Source organism: Rhopilema esculentum, chromosome 16 (genome assembly GCF_057945365.1).
Source record: "Rhopilema esculentum isolate cy_ngs chromosome 16, ASM5794536v1, whole genome shotgun sequence".
Taxonomy (NCBI): Eukaryota; Metazoa; Cnidaria; class Scyphozoa; order Rhizostomeae; family Rhizostomatidae; genus Rhopilema; species Rhopilema esculentum.
The window spans coordinates 7,066,106-7,092,854 of NC_142830.1; the positions used below are offsets into that span (position 1 = coordinate 7,066,106).

The 26,749-nt window shown below is 34.4% G+C and overlaps 2 protein-coding genes across 4 annotated transcripts; both read left to right on the forward strand.

Moving 5' to 3' along the window:
• The first annotated feature begins 1,641 nt into the window (after nucleotides 1–1,641).
• On the forward strand, nucleotides 1,642–15,275 carry LOC135682764 (N-chimaerin). The gene is made up of 15 exons (XM_065197789.2): nucleotides 1,642–1,826; nucleotides 2,964–3,011; nucleotides 3,420–3,475; nucleotides 6,689–6,720; nucleotides 6,867–6,980; nucleotides 7,834–7,898; nucleotides 8,284–8,471; nucleotides 8,897–8,980; nucleotides 9,778–9,862; nucleotides 10,180–10,260; nucleotides 11,813–11,905; nucleotides 12,659–12,736; nucleotides 13,153–13,290; nucleotides 13,497–13,602; nucleotides 14,626–15,275. The coding sequence occupies exons 1-15, from the start codon at nucleotides 1,799–1,801 to the stop codon at nucleotides 14,801–14,803; spliced, it is 1,374 nt and encodes a 457-aa protein (XP_065053861.2). The 5' UTR covers nucleotides 1,642–1,798; the 3' UTR covers nucleotides 14,804–15,275.
• Nucleotides 15,276–16,790: 1,515 nt separating this feature from the next.
• On the forward strand, nucleotides 16,791–26,290 carry LOC135682302 (pituitary tumor-transforming gene 1 protein-interacting protein). Of its 3 annotated transcripts, none has more exons than XM_065197139.2 (8): nucleotides 16,791–17,157; nucleotides 19,115–19,202; nucleotides 19,565–19,620; nucleotides 19,776–19,878; nucleotides 22,157–22,277; nucleotides 23,224–23,289; nucleotides 23,940–23,986; nucleotides 25,153–26,290. In XM_065197139.2, exons 2-8 carry the CDS (start codon nucleotides 19,124–19,126, stop codon nucleotides 25,212–25,214), a joined length of 534 nt encoding a protein of 177 aa, XP_065053211.1. In that variant the 5' UTR covers nucleotides 16,791–17,157; nucleotides 19,115–19,123; the 3' UTR covers nucleotides 25,215–26,290. The 3 variants fall into 3 exon arrangements, with proteins under 3 accessions (XP_065053211.1, XP_065053210.1, XP_065053209.1); XM_065197138.2 differs by having other exon boundaries at nucleotides 16,795–17,036; XM_065197137.2 differs by having other exon boundaries at nucleotides 16,800–17,126.
• The last annotated feature ends 459 nt before the right edge of the window (nucleotides 26,291–26,749 follow it).

The following is a 26,749-nucleotide window of genomic DNA, read 5'->3' on the forward strand; positions in this document are numbered from 1 at the left end:
TGAAAAGGGAGGGTCTTGCAAAGTTTTTAGGACTACTGAAGTATATCAGCGTATAAGATGGAGAAGAGAAGTAAATAGAAAACAGTTTAGCAATATACATTAGCTTGTGCCCCAGTCCACAAATGCTACCATATATGCTAAAAGCATGAACTAGATAAAATCTGATCGCAGAAAGTGGGATAAGGGGCAACCACGTAGCTGTAGATTTCTGCTGGGTGGGCAGATTCGAGCAAGAACTATACCTGAGGGGGGACAAGCTTTTAACACAAAAGCAAATAAATATCAAAAAGAAATATTTAGACCAAGTCAAGCTTACAAAGCCACTATAAGTGAAAAACAGAACAATGAATCAATTACAAAATGTCAAAAATGGAAACTGCACGTTTTTCGTAGCCATTCAGTTAAAAATTCTTCAAAAGATGAAGCTTGAGTTAGGTTTTTTAAAAAAAGGTGAGTCAAGGCACTCTGACGAAAAGGTGTGCTGCACTCTTTTTTATAAGAACCAGTAAATTTAACCTCAGGCTAACTGTTCTTCGTTTTTTCGAAAATCTGAAGCTGAGTTGTTCTTATTTTGTTCTTAAGTTAATATGGTGTAAGCAGTGCAATTGTCAGCTTTTGTGCTCTAGGGAGGTGTTCAGGCCTCATTTGCAAACAAAGTGCGTGAGACAACCTTCATTTGCCAACAAGTTTGAACATTCACCGAGAAAAAAGTCCTCGTTTTTTTGATAAAATTTTGTTAAAAATTGCATTTTACAGTAGCTCAGCCTCAGCTTGTTCTTATTTTGTTCTTAACTTTTGATCGATTTTGAGGCTCGTGTTCTTATAAAGTTGTTCTTATAAAAATGTGTGCACATTGTCTTCTTGGGGCATCAATGTACGTCATAGAAAGAAACAGGCCACATCTCTCTCCATTCTGCAACGCCACAGCTGCACGTGTCACATTTGAATATTTCAAGACAAGGAATATTTTGAAATTAAACAGGGTTAATGTTGGTTACTTTTCAGAAATCCCCTCTTCTAAAGCAATAATTCAGCGGAATTTTAATTATGCCATTTTTCAAAATATCATTTGGAAAAACTGTAGCCAGAGAGGGGAAATTGCTGTCAAAATTTTCAGTTTGGGGCACAGCCCCCCCCCGTGCCCCCTGCAGCTACGTGGCTGGTAAGGGGCGAGGTCACGGTGAGCACGTCAACGACCACTTGAATTAAATGATTAACTAAAGCATTCCCTGTTAATGTTAATGGTAAGGATAATGTAAGGATTTGTTCCATGAGCTATGGCTGTTTCTGACCTGGAGACTAGACTATTTTGCATATACAAATAATCGAAAGCATATCCAGTTTAGTGTTCAAGCTGGGGAGAAGAGGAACATTCTGCAAATCGAGCTTGGCAACACAAACTTTAGGAGACCACCATGTTATAGTTTTTCACTGTCCATTGAATAGATGCTATCATGGACTGAAATTTATTATGTGGTCTTTAAGCGCCATGTTAGGGCTGGATGAGAGCTTATCAAGATTATAATGAAATTTTAGTGTCGGGGCTTATTTGAGGGTGAAGAATTTTTTTAACAATTTTGGTCCCCAAGCTGGATGTTCATGCATGGGGCTCATCACAACCCCAATAGCAGGGTTCTCAAACTGAAAACTTGACCTAAAGAGTGAGAAAGAATGTCTGTGAAGGAGCATCTGTTCTCGCCTAGAGTGACACTTCCTTGTCAGATCTACCCGAAACTCGACTACGCACCATACAAAATGCTCTAGGGTGCATCTAGCACTTTTAAAGATTCTAAATATCATGGATAAAAGGATCAGTGTTACGGCTGGTATGTATTAAAGATATGTAAATCCCAGACAAAAGATCTAACCGTTGAAAAGAACGTTACACGTGCGCAGCCAGATTCTGTTGGCCTAAATGGCCTAACGGACTCGGAATCAAGCGATCTTTAATTGAGCCAAATGAATCTTCTGTTGCAGCGATTCAGTCGCATGCTTTTCTTTATTAATGATATGATTTACTTTTGTAATTGCACCTGAAATTTGAATACAGTTAAGATATTACCATTGCTGGTATTACCTAATACAAACTAGAAATAGCCTCGCAAAAAAGAACCTCAACAAACGAGCTTCCGCCCCAGCTGCGCTTAATGCTCATTTTGGTAGATAATTTACGGTTTGATCAATATTATTGCCTGAAGATGTCAACAAGTGACACGTTTCGAGCTGTTATACTCTGAAGATGTTTAAGGCAACCTGTTTTGGCCGAAATAAAAGTGATTTATGTCAAAACAGAAGCAAGATAAAAAACAGACACTACTTCTGGAAAGATATTTTTGGTATGACCTTCCTTTCAAATTATTACGAGAAAAACCTGTCATGTTCATTCATTTAGTTTGGTATTCTTTTATTGAGACGTAGCTTCAATACAAAATAATATTTTGGAGTTCTAGTTTCTTTGCACCAATAAAGTTTCTGTTTCAAGTAATTTGTAAGGGTTTTGTCCATAGTTGTGTTAGATTCTGTGCAGTAAATTTTTATGAGCTATACATTACATGTTTTTATACATGCTTTTCTAAGGTTTGAAAGTTTGGTTTCTTTTTTGTGTTAGACAAGACACACATTGATAACATCTGTTCAATTGAAGTGTTTAATCCTATATAAAAATTTGTATTATTATCATTAGATACAAGTTAATAGAAGAGTAACTTCATTTGTGAAGACCTGAACCAATTTATGTTCTAGAGCAATATTAACTCTTCTAACTCTTGATAACTCTTCTAGAGCAATTTTCATTAGAAGAGTGACTTGGTAATGTGATATGTCAAGGAAGCCTTCAGCACTATTGCTCACCATGGTAAAGGCATTATTACCATGGTAAAGGTGTGTTTTATGAAGGAACTGTCTCTTTAAATAACTGTAGTTAATTGAAGTCATTTACTTTTCATTGTTTATTGATTTTTCAGATGAAGAAGCTGAATACTATGCCATCGAGCCTGGTTGGAAATCCTATTGTAAGTTTGGCAGACATCCCAATATTATTGTATCTGATAAGCTAATTTTATAAATTTAATGAATCAAAATATTTATTAAATTCAATTAAGAATATACAAAGTTCTTCTCCTTTCTCTGATTTAGTAGTGGCCACTTATGGGACTCACAACTTTCTGGTTTTGTAACCCAGATCATATGAGCAAATTTGGTGACACCTGATTGTCTACTATTTATTTGCTTTGCCATAACATTCAAGTATATAATAGAATCTATTGTATATCTGCTATGAAAAGCATAATGGTAGTTTTTCCCCAAAATTGAGATAAAGCTGAGCTGAAGTATGTCACAAGATAAAGGACAGTATATACTGCATACTTCATTGTTTTGAAATAGTTTAAATAATCTTCTCTTGTGATTTTCAATTCCAGTATACCAACTTCAACTCAGGGCCCCCCAGCCAAAGCCAGTTGTCTGCACTAGAAAGGTATTTATTTGTCTTCATGTTTGATTAGTAGATTTATTAGATGAACACTTGATTAGATGATCACTAAGCTTCTATGAAGCTACTATGATCACTTGACGTGATTAGATGATTGGTAAGCTACCATGGAGCAAAGTGCTGGAATGACATTCCTGTAAATATAAAAAGGTCACCATCTGTTAGTGTCTTTTGTTCTAAGCGCAAAACCAGGGGCGTCAGGGGGGCAGGGAGGGGCATGGCCCCCTTTGCTCTCAAAATTTGATTGATTTTGGAAAAAACCATTGTTTTGTCGGAAAATTCTCAAACTTGAGCTGTGGGTAATTCTCAAACTCTTAGCAACACAAATTACTTGGATTAAACTACTTACTGTAAATTCGAGAGGCAATTCACTTTTGTAAAGAAAATGCTAGATTTTCACAAAACAAAGTGATTTCTCAGGATTTACCGATTCCTACCATAGAGTGATTTGCTTTTCGGAATTTGCCAGTTAAAATCTAAAACTTCAAGTGCCAAATTTGGTTATGGAAATAGGTCAAAATTGGTATAAATTATATCTTTATTTGATATTGAAGACCGAGACAATACCAATTTTGTGCCTATCACCAGATTTTTGAAAATTGTGTCCCAGATTTGAAAATGTTTGCAGTTATGTTGCGTTAGGTAAAACAAGGTAGAAGTCAATCAAATTATTGATTTTCCCCAGTGAATATTCAATTCAAGAATAAGATTTTATCATTAAAATTTGCTTCAAATAAGCAATTTCTTACGGATTTGAAGCATTAGATCATAAAAATTTTTTCCCCTCGGCGGCAACCATGGTGCTGCCTCAGGTAGTAACTTCATTCTACCCTTATCCCAATCTACTTGGCAGTCCTTTTCGTGAGCAAAATTACGCGTGTGTGGCAAATCGCACATGCAAACAAATTTGCGCGTGCGATCGCACTTGAAAAAAAATTTGAAGTGCCAACCTGATAAAATTGGTAAAAGGAGCAAGAAGGGAAAAGCCACTCGAATACGTGCAGGAGCAAAACTCAATTCAATCAATACATAACAGATTTTGTTGCCCTTAGCAGCCATCTTTCAAAAGTTACTTGCTTTCAGGGCACAATTACGTTTTGACAGGAAATCAGTTATTACATTTAACATGCTAATGGCGACTTAGCTGAAAGACGATACGCTAAGTTGAATGGAGCACTCAGTCAAAACTTCCGAAAATTGGAAAAATCATATTGTGGTCAAAAGTGCGAATCAAGTAACAAAGGGAAAGGATAAACAATCATGAGACCATAGGAAATTGATGTTAAAGGGCCTCTCCAGCAAAACAAAAAAAATTTATTGACTAAAAAGTTAGCATCTGGTGCGTGTATTACGACAAAGTCATTGTTTGTGCAAAATTCCAATTAGTTGAGAAGTTATAAGCCTTTAAAGTTGCACCTTTCCGAGAAAAAAACGACAAAAGTCGAATCAGTTTGGTGACATTCTGACGTCACAATGTGCGGCTCTCGTTCGCCATGAATTTCATATACCTTAGTCCCTTCAAATTTAGCCTACCTTCAATTTTGGCTCCCTTTAATTTTCGCCCCTTTAATTTTCGCCCCCTTTGGTGCACAAGTTCGCTCCCTCTAATTTTCGCCCCATCAAATATTCCCATAATTCGCCCCCTTTAATTCTCGCCCCCCTCCGGGGCAAAAATTAAATGCAGGCGAAATTTGAAGGGACTAAGGTATCTTCCACCGAAGCGTGAAGGACTCGTGGTCACGCGTTGATAACTGCATCCAAATCTTTAGCAGGAGCTTTTTAGGATCGAAAAATCCTAAAAAGTTTACGTGTCGGAATGTGCCTATGCTGTGTCACGACTTTGTTTTGATCACCTGTGTAGGCCCACAAAGCTATGGCTTCCTGTTCCAGCTCTTCCCTCGCGTATAATTAATCGAAATTGACACTTCAGTTGTTCTCCAGAAACGATGAACAACTAATGGCTTCAGAACTGATGTCTGAAATTCTCAAACTAAAAGCTGGTGGAACGGAGCTGAGAGTACCATCACTTGCAGTGTTCAATTTGCGAATCGCCGTCGTTTTTCAAAATTTTTTGTCGGTTAATTCAATTTAATTATCGAAATGCAAGAGCTTATATCTCACAAACAGTAAGAAATATCGAAAAACAAAATAACGAATTCGTGATCAGCAGGCTCAACTTCTTTAGATTAGCCAATAAAATGCAAGTGCAAAATTTGACTGGAGAGGCCCTTTAACAGAAAACTGCAAAAACACCTGTTTGCGCGTGTGGTCAAAAGCACGCGCAATTTAACTTGCGCGTGTGCAGGCGTGTGCGGGTGCGATCGCACGCGCTAAACGAAAAGGGCTGACTTGGGGTGTTCACTGTAATTATGAAGAAATAGAGACAAGATAAAAAGTGCATTTAAAATTTCTTTCCAGCTAAGGCAAAAGTTATGAGTTTTTTTACCCCACCCCCCTTTACACTAGCATGAAATGCTTCTATTTCAAATAAATCAAAGAAATTTTGTCAGAAAATTTTTCTTTCTGGCCCCCTCTAGAACTTACTTTTTGAAATAATCATTAGAAGTGTATTATAGACAGTCATAATTTACCTACATAGCTTCTAAAAGTATTATCTAAAAAGGGTGTGCTTGCTCTCTCCTCAATTAGCTTTGCTACTGAGAGAGTTTCTTCCTTAATGAATCCCCCTTCATACAAACCCTATAGTGTAGTGTCCTTTATCTTTGTTCTATTCTATGTGCATTGTCTTATGTATTTATTATAATTGTTGTAAGTTTTTTAATATTAGAGTTTTTGTATGTAGCAGAATTCAAAATTAATGAATGAACTAAATTTATATTATTCAGAGAAAGTAGTATTTTTAAGGGGTTTATCAAGGCACAATGCTTTTGTTGAGGTAATTCTAAAAGCTTTCTGTGACAAGTTTGTTTTCTGTGATAAAGTTATAATTGTCAGACAGACAGACTTTTATCAATTGCTTAACATTTGAGGCTGTGCACATTATGGTGTAATGGCTATCCTTAATGGCTAGCCTATCTAATAAGTCCTATTCTTGTTGAATACTAACTTGTTTAATTTGTACTGTTTATTTATATATTTTGTCTTGAAATTCAAAATCATTCAAAAAGATAAACCTGAAAATTCACCTAATGTGATATAGGCAGTATTCTCAACAACCCAATATTATCTACTTTGCAGGAAGAAGACCAGCCATACTTCTATGATAATGAGTAAGTTGAAGAATTTTGTCTAAATTTTTATATGTAGAATTTAATTATTTCTTGCTTGAGAACTAATTAATGAAATGTTACATCTCCTGCTTTATGTTACTTAATTTGGGAATGCCTCATTCTATGGAAAATTTTATTTTCTGCAGGTATCATGGTAGCATATCAAGAGCAGAGGCTGAACAGCTGGTTTCTGGTGAAGATGGGCTGTATCTCACTCGAAAAAGTCAAAATAAACCAGGGACTTATGCCTTGACATTTAGGTGAGTGGACTCAATTGTTAATGCTCTAGATCCTCTAGTTCAAAAATTTCCAGATCCAAGTTCACTCTGTCACCTTTTCTGGAAATACCATTAAGACTCTATTAAGCCCCCCCCCACTCTATTAAACTCCTCCTTATCATGCAAAAACTTAAAATAAGCCCCCATTGTTTCTCTAAAAAGCCCCCCTCTTAGCCTTTGTTGTCAAGCAAGAAAACCATGTGCATTTAGTGGGTCTCTTAACGGGTGTGATGATGATAAGATTGAGGTCATGCTTACTTCTTCCCAAGTCTAGATCTTTCCTTCTCCATTAAATAAAACACAAAACTGTTTGGAAATGGCACATTAATTGATGGATGGATTTATTTAGTGCTTACATTGATTGCTGTTCTGATGTACACTAAACATTAAATACAGCCCATGTAAAGACTTACTTATTTGCCTAAAAAGTCAGTCAAAGTTTGTTTAGAAGATGTCCTAAGGTTTTCAATTGATTCTGGTGATTCTGATGAAGATAAGGACCTTCTAATTGATTAATTAGACTTTCTAAGCTGCTAGCGTAGTTTTCTGATAACATTTGTATGACATTTTTATAACAAAAAAAGAAAAGATCATTTTTAAAACATTTTTTACTTGAAATTTTTAATAAGCCCTCCTCTCTCTAATAAGCCCCCCTCTAGGGCTGAAAAAATAATTAACCCCCCCCTGGGGCTTTATAGAGCTTTTACGGTCAGTGCCATTAAATGGCTAGCATTTGTACCATGTATTTTTCATACACTGTTATTTTCATTATCATTAATATGTTGCTCATCTGTGATGTGGGGTCACTCTGAAATAAGTTTTATTCTATTTCAAGTTTTGGTGGGATTGCAAGAAATTTCAGGCTTTATTATGATCATTCAGAAAACTCTCACTATGTAGGTAAGAAACAGAGCTCTGATTTTTCTATTTAGATATTTTCCTACTCTTCTGTTTAGAAAGATACATGTAGTCAGCACATAGAAATATTGAAGAAACATTTATTCATTGAATTTGAAATACAGAATATGTTTTCCTTAATGGTTCCAACTTTTTTAAAAGATATTAAGACTAGTACTTAAAATTTTGCTGTCTTGCCTTTCTGTAGAGTTTGCACATTGTCTCTGCTTTTCTTTGTCTCTGTGGTGTCAAAGAATTCTTTTTTATCTTCATATTATGTTTATAGATTTAAGGAAATCTATTTGGAAAAGTTTATCTCCACTATTTTCTCCAGGCTTCTCTATTCCATTTCAGTCAGCAAACTATTAAAATGTTTCTTTTTTTGCAGCTGAAAAAAGATTTGAATCAGTGTATGATCTGGTAGCTGATGGACTGATTACAATGTATATGGATGCTAATGCCAAAGATTACATAGATGACATGGCAATAAAAGTTCTAGAAGATGGAAAAGTTTCACAAAATGTAGCAACCGAAAAGCGACAGTCACTGGAAGTAACCAGCAATCAGAATGACCAGGTGAATGTTGTTCGGTCATTTTCTCTCTGATGATGTATGCAGCACACTTTTTTTATATTTCTTTCAAGTAGAATCGAAACTTCATCTTTAATACAATTCTGAAAGCTTTTCAGTTTCAACATATTTGATTGAGCAATCAATCTAAAAATTACATAGTTATCAAATATGCTTTAATAGTTCAATCTTCCTGTTCTTCTCTTTTTCCACTTCCCTATCAAAATCTCCCTTCTCTTCTGTAGTTCTATATACAAGCACTAATTCACATATAGGATTTTAAATATTTAAAAGTTTTAATTTGAATTCTTTATTAAGACATCCTTCTCTTCTTGTCATATTTTAAGATTCTAAGTTTTTATTTTGTTGTCGAAACTGCACATAGGATTCAATTTCTCTAAACATTTTGCCAAGTTTAATTTCTTTTTCAGATTGAAGGAAGACAAAAGTTAGATAGCGTTTCTAAAAGGAAAAGCATAAAGCCATCAGAACTGGAAAAACACCATAATTTCAAGGTTTTTGCGTTTTTTTTCTAAATTGAAACTTTTATTTTTGCTGCCAATTTCCTCATGCTTAGAAAATATTCACTTCATTTATTTGCTTTTTTAAATTAGCTGTTTTTCAAGATTTTTCTCACTCACTTGTCAAGAATCAGTAAAGCACAGGACAAGAATGAGCCCCAGGGTTTTTCAGGGTGTTCCACAGTGTTATTGTAGTATTATCGATAATGAGGTTGTAATTGATGAAAAAGAGACTGTTTCAATGCAGTAAAACAATATGATTTATTTGAAGTTGTAATCATGGCGTTGAATGTATGGTTAGTCACACGCCTGCAATTAATCAAGTGCTGTAGAATACTTGCCATTGTATAAGCTTAGCTTTGGGAGATGAGAGTTCAAGAAATTTTGTATAAGTTCTATCTTCGAAAAGATAAGGTGCATTGATCAGGATCTTTGCTGAAGATTGGTTCAAGGGATCTTTTATCTTTGAAGGCTTTTTTAAAGAGATGCTTGCATTTTGGTTCATGAAAAAACCAACTCTGTCAGTTAGATAATGAATTAGATAAAGACAGTTTCCTGTCACCTGATTTAAAACTCTTCATTCATTCTTCAGTCTAACCTTCAATCTTATAAAATATACTGCCCCTCTTGCAAGAGAGATCAACTTAGCCATCAAAGTTTTCCCTGCTCCTATTTATTACACAGTCAACACTGTGTCTTATAAGGTTATAACTCATAGAAAGAAATACAACAGGTTGCGAACTACATATCAATTACTCAGCAAGTGTTTATAAATGGCGTATCTGTTTCAGATTCATAATTTTTATGGACCACATTGGTGTGATCATTGCAAGAATTTCATGTGGGGTTTGAAAGCGCAGGGCGTGAAATGTCAAGGTTAGTTATCATTGGCCTTAATTTACCTTAAGATCAAGCCAGAATATAAAAAGGTGTATGGTGAAATATCTAGTTAGATTGAAAACGAAAGTATATATTTCTTCGTCATTATCTACGATAACTTGTCAGGATTTTATCTGCAACGTAATGCCACCTTTCGGCCTAAGCCTGCCGTCAGATTCGGACCGAAGACAGTTGTTGCCTGGAACCAGGCTTCGTTTTAGGTAATGTATGACAGTTTCTATGCCATTTCTTTGTTTTCTGGCAAAATAGATTTATTGTGAATATATTATCGCTGGCTAATTCTTCATATCTAGACTGTGGATACAACGCTCACAAGCAATGCTCCGACCGCATTCCTGCCCGATGTGCCCCTGACAAGCGTCTTGTGAAAAGAGGTATAATCCATTATTGTATTTTCTGCGAAGTATCTTACTAAGATAAACTGAATACCTCCAACTAAGATATGATGTCTCGAAATGCTCCAGGCTAAATCTCTTTTCTCGATTAATTAAGGTTTTTGTTGGGGCCTACCCAATTTGCCAGGGCATTGCTAATTTTATGCTTAGCAACTGGTTTATCGTGTAATTATATTTTTCGTGCATCTCATGCAAGAATCATGAATCCTATTTCATACACGAAATTACAGTGCTTTTTAAAAATTCTAGTTCCTTAAATCACAGCTGTAACGTCCGAACTAATTATCTCTACAACTGAGTATTGTATTGGGAAATAGCACAGCACTCGCTTTTTTCCCAGCTACAGAAAATAGATTACCTTATTACACAAAATTAACGCGGTACACCAAATAACGCAGAAGAAATTAATGGGATCACAAATAAAGGTGAATACCGAGATTTGATTTCAAAATGTGTGGTAATTAGCGCGAATCAACAAAATCTAAGTAGTCAATAAGTATTTAATTAACGCGAATTTTTAAATGTCAGCAAAAATACATTCAAATTCAGAAAAGGAAGAAAAAAAAATTACAAACAAATTTACAAGTCCATTTGAGGAAACTTTTTGTTAATACTAAAAGATTGCACTTTCTGGTCCTTCCGTTTTAGCCGTTTTCTATTATCCTAGTTTTTTCAGATATAATAATGTATTTAAGAAATAACTGTAAAATTTGGCTATTTTCAGTAGTTTTGAAAAGTTACGTAAAAAATTGAAGTGGACTGAAATTGACGGACGTTTATAATACACTATGCGTTTAACAATGAATAAGAAATTTACGCAAGAAATTTACGCGGAAATTAAATTAACGGGGTTTTAATTTTCGCGGAATTTTCGATTCGCGCTAATTATTGTACCGCGTCATCTTCGTGTATAAAAAATTTACAATACACGATATCTACGCTTTATTTATTACAATAAAGTACTTTCCAACGTCCCTGAACAATTGTCGGACACGACGTACATCAGTTATTGTTGGCGTCAGAAATCTAGACCATCACAGTCGGCTTAAATTATGATTCTTTTACAAACAGTGAATTTAGGCGGATTAGATAAATTCCAATATTTTTCTCAATTGGTAGCCAGTATATCTTCAAGTTTGAGATAGACAACGATTCTATTCCAGATGGTTAAGACTGTGTTAGCTAGAGCTTTATGCTTTAAGATGGTCGACAGAATCAAGGGTTCAACAGAGTACTTCTGTCCTTTTACTATTAATGGTCGGCTGTAGTCAGTTAAAGCGAGTTTAAGCCCTTTATTCGAAACAGTCACTAAAGTCTTGCTTCACTGTACTGTCCCATGCAAATATGTTCTTACATCTTCAGGCAGCAGTTGCCTGATGATCTCATTGAACGCGAAATCGGAGTAGTAACTTCGAGCCGTCATGTTCTATACACCAATCGCACGTATAGCTCTGTCTATACGGCATCGAGTCCTTTATGACAGATCGGTAACAAAAATTTTCACTCTTATAATTTTTCGATAAATTTTCAGTATTTGGTGTGGATTTAACGACGGTTGTCAAGGTGTACAATTCAAAGAGGCCAGCTGTTGTTGACACGTGTATCAGTGAGGTTGAGAGTCGAGGTTCGTAGTTTGACGTTTCTTTGGTATAACACCATAGAGAAACATTTCAACTTTAGAATTCGAAGTTTTTTTAATGGTCACCAGTTGGCAGTATAATAAATTTTTAAAAATATTTGCTAGAAATGTTGATGGTTTAAATTTTCATGCTTTTGTCAATAGTCTGACACCATCTGTTGATAAAAATCTATCAAAAGCTGCTTAATGCAACGCTTTGTATTTCTATTGATTATGGATCTTTACAACAAAGTGTGACTTGTTTGCCTTCTTTTTTATACTCCTTTTATCGTCAAGTCTATTTCATCTTCGTTTGTCTTTGACTAATTCTGTAAACGTTCCAAAAGTGTGTTTTTATGTGAATACCAAATTTGTGCGCTTTGTGCTTCCTCTTGTCTATAACATGGTGTCTACAGACAATATGGTGTTTACAGACATGTAATTGAATTCTTCCCAAGTGTGGGCAGAAAATTTGGTGTTATGTTTTTGGAAGTGGCGACAAATCGCTGCCGATCAAAAGTCTTGATGCCTAGTTGAAATCGATGCCTAATTGATGATAGTGAGAAATCTGTTTGCTCTTGGATTCCATTTTGGGCATTTTTCAACTTTATTTATTTGAAGTGCTAACGGGTATCCATTGAAAGCCATTCTTTTACACAAATCATAATCCTGTCACTTAGCTTCTCCCCTCCACTAAAAGCCCATCAATTTTTTGCTAGACCATCAATATCTAACGCCCATCAATATCTAACGATGCAGGTTTGACCCAAGAAGGTATCTACAGGATATCAGGCTTTGCTGACGATGTGGAAAACTTGAAAAACACTATCGATAAAGGTACGAACATTTAGATTTTCAATGCATCGTCCCAACCTAAGACGATGCTTGATGGTGTTTAAATACCAATGGTGATTATGTTTAAATCATCAATAAGGTACTAGCAATTTAGATGCGAAAATCGTCTTGTTCTTTTCTGGTCTCTGGTTGACTGTGCAGCCGAGAAGCAACTTAGACATCATATACATATATATGTATATATATTTATATTTATTTTAAACTTTAGATTATGCTAAATAAGCAGATATTTGATTTTGAACAGGTAACTTAGATAATGATAATGTATTTTTACACTGAAAATGATAAAGAAGTGTCATTGGGTTTAAAGTTTGGTCTTTCAGTCATAATTTCATGAAAAAGCATCATTGTGTGAGATCTGGTTCAAAATAATGATTGCTTGTACTTTTGTATTGCAGATGGATCTGTGCCAGACTTGAGCGAGAAATCCTTTTCTGATATCCACGTTATTTCTGGAGTTTTAAAACTCTACTTTCGCTCGTTACCTATTCCACTTATAACATTTGAAACGTATGGAATTTTCATATCAGCATCAAGTAAGTACCACTATCTAATGTAAAAAGTTTCTATTTATTGTTTGCTTCTTGCTTACGAAGTCACAAAGCAGGAAATTGGAACAGCTGTTGAATATCTCGTAATTAGATAGTTCGGAGCTAGATTAGAGATGATTTTCACCGCAAACTGTGACCATTACTCTGTTGTTTGTAATGCACTCGACTTCGCAATGCTCTTCATTTTCTAGAAATCACCGACAACGTTGAAAGAATTAGAGCTTTTCACAGTGCTCTGATGAAATTACCTGCTGCTCACTACGAAACGTTGAAATTTCTCATGAGGCATCTGCAAGGGTATGTTTTCAGGAGGTTTTTTTAATGCCTGCTCAAATCTTATCTGTTCTTTTTGTTTATTGTAAGACTAAGTAATAGATAAAACTTTCATCTTGACAATGCTATCGAGTTGAATAAAGGTGTAGAAGCGTGGGTTTCTGCCTGAAACTCATCCATTTCAGGTTATCTGAAATGCAAAACTTATGTTCGTTATTTGTATAGAAATGAATTGGCACATTTTTTATTAAGAAATGATACAAGATTTCAAGAGAGTTTCAGCCCTCCTGCCACAGAACGGTCATCCATGAACACTTAATTAATTTTCGGTATCACTTTTGTCGATTCGTATGCGATGCTACACAACACCAGAATTATGGTTTGTAAGTTCTTTTTTGATGGTTAGAGAATTTTTTCAAAAGACCAAAAATAACCTGTTCTTTACATGTACCTCAGACAAAAGCTTTTCGTGTACAGTGTTTACAGCATAACAAGACCCCAGGTAATGAAGCGATTGCCAAGCTGAGGACCTGCGTAAAAAGCATGTTCAAGTACTGGCCCGAAAACGTAGTTTCCATCGTTTTCTAGGGAGATTTGATATGCTTAGGGTACATACCACAAAGTATGAAGAGCCTCTCTATCCGTATGGAAACTGAATATAGTTTTTTCCTGAAAGTAACCGTTTAATACTGCAAGAAATATTTGTTACGGTAGTTTTTTATCTAGAACAGTTGTTAGGATGATCATACAATCATCCAAATTCTCTTATGCTAGTTGGGTTCGTTCAAAGTAGACCCTCTATTCTGTGACCTAGCCTAATCTTCTGTAGATTAGAACTATATGCAGAAAAAAATTGAGAGATATTTTACATCTATAAAATTATGTTCATGTTGTTTAGGGGCACCAACTTCTGTTTTTTTCCAGCAGACCTTCAACTAATATAGTTGGCAGTCGACCGAGATTGTTTACAATACGCCACATTCTTCAATGAGATTTTGAGGAGAGGTTGTTTTCAAAATTAATCTGATCTTTTCTCGTTCTTCTTAGGGTTACACGGTGTCAAGCAATAAATCGTATGACGTCACATAATCTTGGAGTTGTTTTTGGGCCTACGTTGCTGAGAGCCCCAGACTCAGAAGCAATGGCTGCTATTGCAGACCTTCCTAATCAAAGACTTGTTGCTGAAATACTTATTAACGAGCAGGATATATTGTTTGACAATTAGATCTCTGCACACCCCGTAATATTTTCTAGCAGACTTTTCCTTTTTTGTCTCCAGCCCCCATATTTTTTTAAAAGTTTTTCTTCTTTAAATATCCAAATATTCATCTTGTAAGATGCAGAACTCTATGGTCAAGAATATTTAGGGAAATTATTTGTTATAAAGATTTTTAATGTACATAGTAAAGAAACTTTTGTCTGTATCAGTTAAAAGTATATGCCTTAAAAGGTTATCAGTAAAGTAGCCTAAAACCACCCCTTTAAATGTGGAAGATAACTTTTTCATTTCCAGTTAATTTTTTAATTTCAGCCTACTTTATCGTTTTTAAACACAAACAGCCTGGTTTTTTCTCGTAATTTCAAGGTGCTTTATGCTCCTAGTCAGTCTAAGAAAAGACCTATTAATATGTAATATGTTTTAAACACACGAATAAATAACAAACATTACCTGTTAGAAAACTATATAGCTATGTTTATCAATTTTTATGAAAAGTCTTCCGTAAAAATAATGTTTTGAATATGATAACGGCAAGTTAGCAATTTTGAATTTTATTATGACTAGCTTGCTGCCACAGTAAGCGGTTCATTCTGCGTGGTTTTGTTACCGGTTTAACTGTATTTTATATGACGTTCCGAACCGGGATGCTTGGGGCTGCTGCCCTCGATAATTATATTATGTATGTTATTTCCATAACAGAGTCTAGCATTGGTGAAACTAGGTCAATTTCTCTTCCTGAAGACAAGCCCACTTCCCCCCAACACCCCCATCCTCGTCATCTGCTGGAAGATCTGCTTTCTCGAGCCTATTTCGAATTCCTTTTGTGGAAAAATGCCTGTTATCTCTTCTTACTGAATTTCCGGCTGAGCTGATGGAAAATATGTTTATAAGTATCGGATTACAATGCCGTGTAAATAAATTTCACGACCCCTTCAAATATCTTATGGAAAAACTGCAAGGAACGGCTCAGAAATTTCTCAACTCATCGCAAATGCAAATGATCCCATTAACGTTGATAGCGAAAGTATTTAACAAGATAAGCAGCAGATGAATTTGAAAAATCGCGGGGGAGATGGTTCCACAGCATCGCTTGCTTTTAGAGGATGATCTTGCAGTCAACGATCTAAATTGACCCATGATCTATGAGTTTTTTATCAAATTGGGCATTTGAAATCGTACACATTATTCAGTGCTTTATAGTTAATTTGCAACCTAAAATTTTTAGGACAAATGATTTTGGAAAGAGCTCTATTATTTATTAAATAGTAGGAAGGCCCTCTTTCATCGGAGGCCTTGTCATAATTTTAGATTAACTTTTTGTAGATTGGTTTGTTCTTTGAAGCGCTTTCCAGATGTTCAAACCAAATCCCAGAAATTTTTATGCTACGTTCCTCTTTTTGGTCGCCATGCCTGTTTAACAAGAAAAAAAGCACTGCGTGCCTGCATAATAATTTAATACTGGTGATTTACATCGGGAATATATGTGAAATGGAGAATCTCCAACCACAACTGGAGATTTGGTTTTGCGTAACGCAACATCATTACTAATTGAGTATGTTGCCTAAAAATTTGCCTTCGATTTTCTTGGAAATTTTAATATAGATTATTTAATATAGATTATTATTGGAAATTTTAATATACCCTCACGAAAATTTCTTGCTGAAAAAGTGGAATTAATTTATTTTTAATTCAACTTCTTATATTGAAAATCTTTAGCAACCCGTAGATAGCAAGTCCCAACTCTGACTTCACCATTGAGGCTATAATTGAGGTGAAAGGTGTTGTGGTGTTGTGGTTAGACTTTTGCCATTTGCTATGCAATAAAACCACCAGGCACTTTATCAATTGCCGTTTAAAAGCCCATCGTCATGTTCTATTTATATATGCAACTATATTGTCAAACATCATGATACTTCTTTAGAAACTGCTTAATTTTACTCGAAGAAAGTTTCAGGGTCCAAATGTCCCCGCGCAGAAGACTCTGTTCTTGAAATATTCAATTTACTGCCCTTATGCGGTGCTTTTTCTTCAAAATCAGCCCAATTGATGAAACAGTTCAACTGTCATTTATCTTACTACGTTTCAGCTTTTGTGACTGCACTTGTTTGTAAAGTAAATCTCATCTCGATGCGGACTTTTTTTGCCTTCCGCATTCTGAAGCCTCTGCCTGAAAAGTAGGTCAGGCGACCCAGTGTGTTGGGAGATCTAAAGTTGAGTTGGTGAGAAGGGAATTTGCGAGGTATTTATTGACTTTGGATCAAAGTTTTGTTTGTAAAGTTGGATATCTTTCAGGAAATGTTCATATAATTCGCACGATCTACTTTTAAAGGTAAAGTTAAAGGTTTAATTTAAGTCACCAGGTATTGATTTTTGTTTTGTTTGTAAATTTTCCTAGTATGCCCTACAGAAATATTTAGGCCACCTCATTATATCATTGACGGCGTTGAACGGTTTCCTTTTTTGTTGGGACTGGTAGGACGATTGCATCCGAGTATTGCCACAGTGTAGTATAAGATTAATAAACCCGATTTTATGCTTAATTTGTTTACCCTTATTCCAAAATGATTTCTTGAAAAGGGCAGGGGTTTCTAGCTATCAGAAAATTATCTCTCATCAAGTATTTGAAGGGTAGCTTTACGCTGTAAACTATTTAAAAGGTAAGACAACCTATGAATGTTCATCGATAATCTAAATAAATAGTAGTGACGTTATTTCCATGGCGTTGAGAAAACATAATACATATCCATGGAGTCGAGAAAACATAATTAATTCTCCTTGCGTAGCATTTCAACAATGGTGCCCCATGGAGAATTGTTCTCGTTTGAATGCAGAAATATGTAAAAATAGTTATTGCTAAACCAGCTTGTTTCGAGTTTTCAGAACTGTCTTTAATCACTATTTATGATGGCATATGCATTTAACTGACTCAGTTGAAACTCATTTTTTTGTTTACTTAACAATGTCTCAGTAAAACTAAAGCTTTATAGTACCTGACATTTTTGTTCTGGTTGCAGCTGGTCTACTTAGATTTCTTATATTTTTTCTATAAATATTCGTTTTGTACATGAAGCAATACAAATAGATTCATGCTGTCACAGCTAAACCTGATCAATTAGGTAATATAAAGGAATTAATGAAAACTGATTTTTGGCAGTACAAAAACTAATCTTTTGGCAGTACAAAAACTAATTTTTTGGCAGTACAAAAACTAATTTTTTGGCAGTACAAAAACTAATCTTTTGGCAACACAAAAACTAATTTTTTGGCCGTACAAAATTCGAAGATTGCTTTGAAAAAGAAAACATTTTGCAACATACTTAAGCTTTTCGTCTAACACTCTTCAGGGTTTCGAATGTCAAAAAAAGGGCAGAAAGGATCAAGAATGAAAATATTTACCCAGCTGTAGATTGAAATAGGCCAATCAGAAAAAAACAAGCACATGGCTGGTATAGTTACCCAAAATACAAGTGTCCCTGTAGAAAATATATGCATACCACTAGAGTCCACAGGTGAAAAGAAACTTGTTTTGTCTACACAATAATAACTTTTTGTTTTAATGTATGTGGAATGATTCCAAAACTGCTAGATGAACAGACAGCCTGGCTCTTATCAAGGGTGCTGTTCTCTTAAAGGGGTATTCAGTTATACAGTGCATGATGCTGTAAAGGCAAAGCTATAGAGTTTTGGTTCACTGCATTAGCCATAAAAAACATATGTGAATGACTATTGAATGTGTAACATCCAAATGAATATATCAGTGTTTCTGTATATCATACATGCACTACAGATTAAAGAATCTGAGGTTTGACATCCTGCCATAATCAAACTTTGACTTAGAGTGAAGATATTTGTAATGCATATCTCTCTGTAATTCAAAATTTAAGAATCACAAGGCTTGGTCATATTAAGATAAAGGGCAAGGAAACGTAACATCTCAGTGTCCTAAAAAACAATTAAAAGGGCATGTGCCACGAACCTCATTGACTAATGCAATAGAATTAACCTTTTTGTTTAGTACAAGGTTTAGGATCAAGGATGAAGCAAAAATGAAAAGTCAAGAAACAAATGTGATTTCACTCCAAATTTTGTTGTTGTATAAGCCAACTGTAAAAGCAACATATGGGTTTTAAGCCAGGCAGAAACAAATATAAAAATACACATGAAAACCTTAAAAATGATTGTTTTCACCACAACTGCCATTTAATTCTGCACCCAGTGGTAAGTGTCCAACAATAACAAACAATGAAATTTAGATGTTGATATTTCATTACAAATCACAATTTTTATTTTATCAAAATTAGAATTTCTGATTTCCAGGTTTGAAAGATGGAGATAAAGGTTTTTTGGTTTTTATGCATTGCTTCATATCTGGTGTGCTTATTCTGCATTGGATCTGCAGCTAATGGTTTGTCTTTATATAAATATGCAACTTTATTTTGAATAACCTTGCTGGTGATTTTTAGTCTGTTTCATTTCATAGGGCATAACAATAGCTTAAAAAGAGCTTCTATGTCAAATGCGTGATGAAATAGAAACTACAGAAGTTGAAAACACATTTAATGAAAATTAAGAATGAAATAATATTGTTACATTACACTAGCCTATTATTAGTTGTTAATGACGGCAAGAAGAGGTTGAGACCAAACAGTATAATGTTGAATGATTTACTGACTCATTTTTTAGTTTTATGACATTTATTCAAATAGCTGTTCATCTTTATTCATCAAACAAAGAATTCTTCATAATTTATCATGCATCTTAATTTAGACTCCTGCACAAGCAAAAGTGGAGGATCATGCAGTGATTGTGTGAACAATTTTGATGTAAGTATTGTTGTTATGAAGTTCTTTCTGTTTACATGATTTGCCAAATGCCCTGAAATTGAAAAAACACAGGACATTTCATTCATTTCTCTCTTTTATTTCCTTTTTCTATTTTAATGATGCCAAATTATTTAAAATTACTGAATTTGTTTTAGTGCTATTACTGTCAAGCAACAAAGTACTGTGGCAAAAGACCAGTGATAAAACCTGATTCTTCTGAATGCTCAGGGGACTGGTATTCTTACAAACAGTGTACAGGTAGAGAATCTTGGGATATTCATTTTTATACACTTCTTGAGCAAAAGTATTGCACAGGTTTGACAAATCAGTTATGGTGACTGCGTTGTAAACAGCAAGGCGATCGATATTGAAACCACTTTTGTGAAGCCAATAGCTGTCTTTTTACAGTTAAAAACCGATCAAATCAATTTTCAAACTGTTGGCAACACCTTTTATTTAAAGATTGAAAAAAGTTACTTTTTAAAAAGTAAAAACTTTTATCTTTTTATTGGACAGTCTTGCAGCTTTGAAACTTTTATGAGACTTGGTAGAAGTTTTTCAAAAAGTTTTGTAACAAGTTTTGTTAATCGTGAGATGATAAGTTCAGAAAGACATTTGCAAATTACATTTAGGTGTTGGAGTACCCAGGTGATCATTAATGGTCTTGTATTTAAAGTGGCATATTTTAAGCCATTTTTAAGCCTACTATTTTAAAGCTATTGAGGCACTTGAGTAAACCTGTTTATCACAGGAATTTTGGTATTTTCATTTACTGAGAGAACGAAATGTTGTTTTATGCAATTTCCAGCGTTATTTGTTCCCATTATCTGTGTTAATACACACAAAAATAGAGTCATTTGATCCCAAATAGGGTCATTCAACAATGCTGTTCTAAGTAGAGACATTTGAAAACTGGGTCAGTTTAAAGTCAGTCAGTCTTTCTCAGTTTCAAAAAGAGCTCAAACAATGGATTTGAAAAAGGATAAAAATGGAGTAATGAAAACACCTTCATTTTCAAACATCTCCTGTAATTTGTAATTGAGACAGGGCCTTAAAAGTGATTATGACTCTAGGAATGCTTTAAAAATCACTCGAACAAAAGAAATTTAAAAAACTACTTAGCTAAAAATTAAAACAGGAAAAGAGAATAGTCAGTCAAAATGTGGTGCTGCTTGTGCATTGAAAAGCAGGCCTGGATTGTTTTAGGCGTGTGTAGGCATGCACTTAAGATGGCATGCCTAATATTATCTGGACTTCTTTCATGAATAATGCAAATTTTGCAACTCATAGCAGATAGCCAGATCAGATAATTACTACTTTGCACTGATCTTTGCACAATACTTTTATCAACATCCATATCTGAATAGAAATAATCAGTAAGATCTTTGGAATGTATAACGAGTAAACCTAGAAAATAAAATGGGAGGCATATGATGGCACTGGCACACATAGATGCACATGCTTGAAGTCAACTGCAAGATTGTGTTCTGGAATAAGAAAGAACATATCTAGAGAGCAGCAATTTGGGAAATGCAATGTTAATAACCAGCTTAGACAGATAGAGTCAGATAGCTGCATCCATGAATTTGTTTAGCTATTACTATTTGAGGCATTTGATATAAAGATATAAAGAAGTGTTTTTGATTGTCTTTGTAGAAAGAAAGTCTTGTTCACATTTACTCCATTTACACATATGAATGGGTCAATATGTATTTGTTTCTGGCTTTTTATTGATATAACTTATTTTGGAGCTAAAACTTAAAATAGGCTGGTGATATTTTAGGCAATTCATACTTGAGGAATTATCATATGCTCAAAAGAACATTATAAATTTGAAAAGCATTATTAATTGGAACAAGAGTAATGCCAAAGCCAAACTTGCGAGAAAAGCAGTTTTTGAATTAATCTGAAATTGTCTGTTGTACAGCCAAGTGAGACAGGCTCATTCCTCATAAAATCACTTAATTTATTCTAATTCTGAAATTATGATGATCCAAGCAAATATTACATCCTTATTAAATTTTATGTTTTGAAATGACTGTATTTGCAAGCAATTTATAACACATTTCATTGATTTTGAATATCTACAAGTATTATCTTAAGATTTTATGGTCTAAATCCAAAATCTCTAGTTATAGATTTTTTCAACACTTATCACTTAGCCATTGTAAATTGTTAACCATTATAAAGCATTGTTACTCCCATTACAGTATGTTATTAGTCACTGAATGTATCAAGTGAATTGTGACAAATGCAGATTGTCTCTGAGGTGTACACTTTTTGCGTGACCGTGCACTGACATGTCTCCTTGAAGCCAAATGTGCCATCTGTTTATCCTTGAAACTTTTTCATAATTTACAACTATTTATAGTTCGTCCATACTTGAACAATCATTCATTTTTATGATATGTTTTTCTATTTTTTCCTTGTAAATGTCTGGTTTCAAAGCATTTATTACACATGTCCAGTATCAAATGGGCTGTTAATTTGTTTCTTGTTTATTGTTTGTTTATGGAAATTTGCTGATTCTTTACAGTTTCTGGTAATTTGCTGCTTATCATTGTGCCATGTGTTCTTGGGGCATTGCTAATCATCTTTCTCTTGGTATGCTACTGTTGCTGCTGCCGTAAATGCTCGAGAAGAAGAGCTGCAAAAAGGTACCAACTTTACTGACATTTTTCACCAAGGCAACTTTATCTCCAATGCATATTAATGCATTGACTAAAAACATTCAAAGCTATAGAAGTCGAAAATTAATTTCTCTTGATAAAACATTTTATAAGAAATTACTTCTGCATTTATTTGACTGATGATTTATGGGCTAGGTCTCCAAACTCATGATCAAGGAAATTCTGCTAAGGCACAAAACTTCCGTGCCTTCTCTTTCTGCTAACATTTCTCCTAAGGCCCTTTAATATTTGATATTCAGGAAAAACTTTATTTGAATAAATTTTGCAGAACTCTCACAGTATAAGACAATATAATGTAAAAGTAGCCTGGTATCCTTTGAAGGCTTGCAATTTTGGATTCTGTTAATGTTTTCAATTTTTTAATTTGCCTTTTAAATCATTGCGAGCAAATATCAAATGGTTCAATTGCTCGGCTGACTCATTTTTCATGTGTCCAGAGCTTTTTAGGATAATTTTGATAAGCTAACAAACATGTATCTGGCAATTATAAACTTGAATGTTAATGAGTGGAGTTGTTTTCATTTTTTTGTGTTATTTGTCTTTTGTATGATAATATGCATTTTTCAAAAATACTGTAACAACTGTATGAAAAAGCTTGGTTTTTGCTCAACTGACAGCAGTCCCAAAAAGTTTAAAACTCCACAGTAAAGCATTCATTACCTTAACGTGTAAACGTAAATTCAGTGTCTGCATTCTCTGAATAACTTAATTTAGGTTCTTCTTATGCATTCTCATGATACAGTACAAATTGTAGGTAAATGAGTAAAGTGTAAAAAGCTTCGAAAAATGTTATTGCAAATACTTTTTATCAAAATTTTGGTTTGAATTTTCTATATGAAAATTTTAGGTAGTTTTGTATTTATTATAATCAAAATTGGTAAATGTGATTTGAATTAGTTATAATTCTTCATAGATTTGCAAAAGAAGACGAAAGGATGTCTCGTGAAAAGGAAGAAAGAGAAATGAAACATGCTGAAAGGTAATTTTATTTCAGTGCAGTTATTTCATTTGTTCTCCTAAGACATTGATTGTAAAATTAGTTTATATTGTTAGAAGCATGCAGACTTTTTTTGAAGAAATACCTTAAGATGGTTTTTATTATTGTAAATAGCGGTATATAGGTTGATCCTGTGTATAGGTTGATTCCCAAAATAGGGACCAAATAACTTGTAGCCTAATTCAATTCTGTGTATAAATCGACCCTGTGTAACAGAAATCCAGAAATTTTTTTTTCAATGAAAAAGTGTCTGATAGTCACGTCTAAACAAAACGGAGTTTTAAAGACAAAATCTCACCCAAGGCTTTCAAAAGTTCATAACGTTTTTTAAAGATTTTTATCTATTTCGGAAGAAATGTTTTTGTGAATTTCTCGTATTCCTGGTATAAGTCAAGTGCTGTTTTGGAGCCTAATTTTTGGTTTTGACATTCGACTTATTCACCGGTATCTATGGTAAGCATTTTTATTCAATACAATCTCCAGGTCAGATCATATATTTCATAGGCTTATTGTATTGTTGATACATTGAAACATACAAGAATCTTTATTATCAACCATTGTTCGATGTGCTGCTACCATCTTTACTAAAGTTTAAGATTAGAACACTATAACAGATAACGCTTTTGTTGTAGGAGTGCAGAGAGAAGGCAAAAACACGATGAAATAAGAAAAAAATATGGTATGTTCTGAAGTATCCTGTTTCATTGTGTTTTGGAGAGTACTGAAAGTAGAGATTAGACAAACTTTACCTAGCGAGTATATGTGACCTAGAATTGTTGTGACACGTTGCAACAGACATGATGATAAAAATTTTCTATCTAGATGTAAGTATATTGAAATGCGCAGAAGGGTAATGCAGTGGAACAGCTTATTTATTGACAGTTGTTACCTTACCCAATTTAGTCCAGTTATCCTTAGTTGTGACTGTATTCAAACAGAATGCCTATTTTGTGCCTGCGCCCTCTAGTGCATCACAGTTTAAAACTCAAATTGGTTTGAACATGGCTGTACAAAGTGTCATAGAAATTGATCAATTCTCCCAGAATTTATTGTTAAAAGTTCCCTACAAGAAGATTTTAAAGTAGACATACAGCTATGAAATATTGCCTTTTATTTTGCCGTTATAGTAATACACAATAGTGGCTTTTTCAGACAGAAGGTGTTCGTTTTCACCTAGGACTCCATTTGTAACATTTTCAATAGGCAAGCAGCACTGATTGGGAACCTCAAAAGTAATGTGCTTGCGTTTCTGATTGGCCTATTTCGATCCACTGGGTATATATTTTTCTAGCGTGAAGTTTTCGTTCTATTTTCTTACGTTTTATACTCTGGAGAGTGTCAGACAGTGTCAGACGCAAATCTTTAGTAACATGTTTCAAAATGTCAGCTTTTTTCAAAGCCATTTTTAAATCCTGTGCCACAAAATGATTGTTTGCAGACATTGATTATCAAAGGATTAAATAGCTGGTTCAAAACCATGCTTAATTTTGCTACACTCTCCGTAAGGGTCTACTTGTACAACGTCAATAGAAAAAGAAATTGATCTTTTTAAGCAGCATATAAGGAAAGTCCTATATGCTATGCCATAATATTAGTAAATATGCTATGGCTCAATATTTGATATTTATTGTTTTTACTGTTTTATACTGACTCTGACTTCAGTGTTTTTCTCTCCTTTTTTTCAATGTATTCGCAAGCATTTGTTTGCAGTTTTCCAAAGTAGACACAATACCTCCCTTTTTTGCACATAACATTAAAATGTCATATGATTTCAATTTTACTTACATTTTAAATTTCTGCAATTTAGATTCACTTTTCAAATCAATATCTCTTCTTTTTTGATAGGGCTTTTCAAGGATGGCGAGGATAAAGATGGTGGAAAGTATCAACGCTTTGATGTTGCTTAAACTAGCACATTGCTGTTTTCTCTTATAGATTGCACTGCTTGTGATATAAGTATTTAGAAATTTGTAGCTGGTATGGAAAGGCATATGAGTTCCTGTGTTTGTCAGACTTTTGTACATCCTACGCGTAATACATATGTTATCACTATCATTTCGAATTGGGACATTTTCCAACGGTTATAAAACGTTTGAAATAGGTTTATTATAACAGAACATTTATCTGAAATCAGCTATTAAATGTTGAAACAATTTGATTCAATATTTCTCAGACCTGCTCTGTTTTTCTTCCCCAGCTGATAAGTGTGTGTCGGAAAGGCTTTTTGGAACTCCTTCTGATTAGCAAATAGTAAACTTTTTTAGCTGCAAGTAGCCTGTTGTATATTAAGGGTTTGGAATTGTTCATTAAAAGCTGCCTGAGAAGAAAAGTATCCAGACTTATTAGACTTGTTGATTGCAATTAGCAGATGTAAACAAGTAGCGTTGGAATGACGATCAGGAGATTTCTTGTCGCTTGTTCTCATCGCAAAGAAACTGAAGCAGCCTAGGAGAGAGCTATTTTTTTAAAAAAAAATAATTCCCAGATGATAGGCACAAGTCATAAAATCATTTACGATATTCATTCAAAGGCATTTTTTGATGTTATTGAGACTTTTATTCAATCCCTTTAGCCGAATGCACAAGAATGGGCTAATGCCTGCTTTAATTACATCACAATGGTTGCATGTGTACTGAAGTATAAGATAAAAATGCCAGATTTGTTTGTAGGTTATCTGTCTTACGTTAATATATCTGATTTCTTATTAGGCTTTGCAGTTTATGTCACCATTGTAATCTCACGTAGTGTCGGTTTCTTAATAGCTGACAGTAACATTAACTTGTAGAAATCTTTGCATGTCTTTTCATTTTAATTGACTGTATTAATGCAACTGTTAATCATTCTTGCAAGGAGATAATTTTAATTTGACCTGTGTTTACCATAATTGTATGATAATTTATATACTGTTTATATTGAGTTGTTTGATAATGTTCGATTAATTTGTGCATCGCATGCGAGCATGATGATTACGTATGTTAGCTTCCATTTTGTCTATTTTTACGCGTGATTACCGCAGGCATAGCTCGCTTATGGCTGCCCTACCTGTGACAGAGTGGCCAAACCATCCCAACATTATTCCAACATCATCCAACATCATCCAACATCGTCCAACATCGTCCAACATCACCCAACATTATCCAATATTTTTTAGCAAGTCAAACTTTATCCAACACAACATTATCGAGCATCGCCCAACATGGGAAGCCAATCCGGCCCAACATTTATACCCAACATTGTTGGAATTTGTTAGACGAAGTAATACACTGGTTTGGCCGGGGCTTATAAGATCACTTAGTGTTTCATAGCAGCGAGTCAAAGAATCTGCACCTGTCATCATGGCCCTTGTCACAGTTCTCAAACCACTCGTCTTTACTTTCAACCGACAGCATGCTGAACGATATCAAGTGAAATTCCAGTGATTTTCAGCGAATTTACTGAAAGA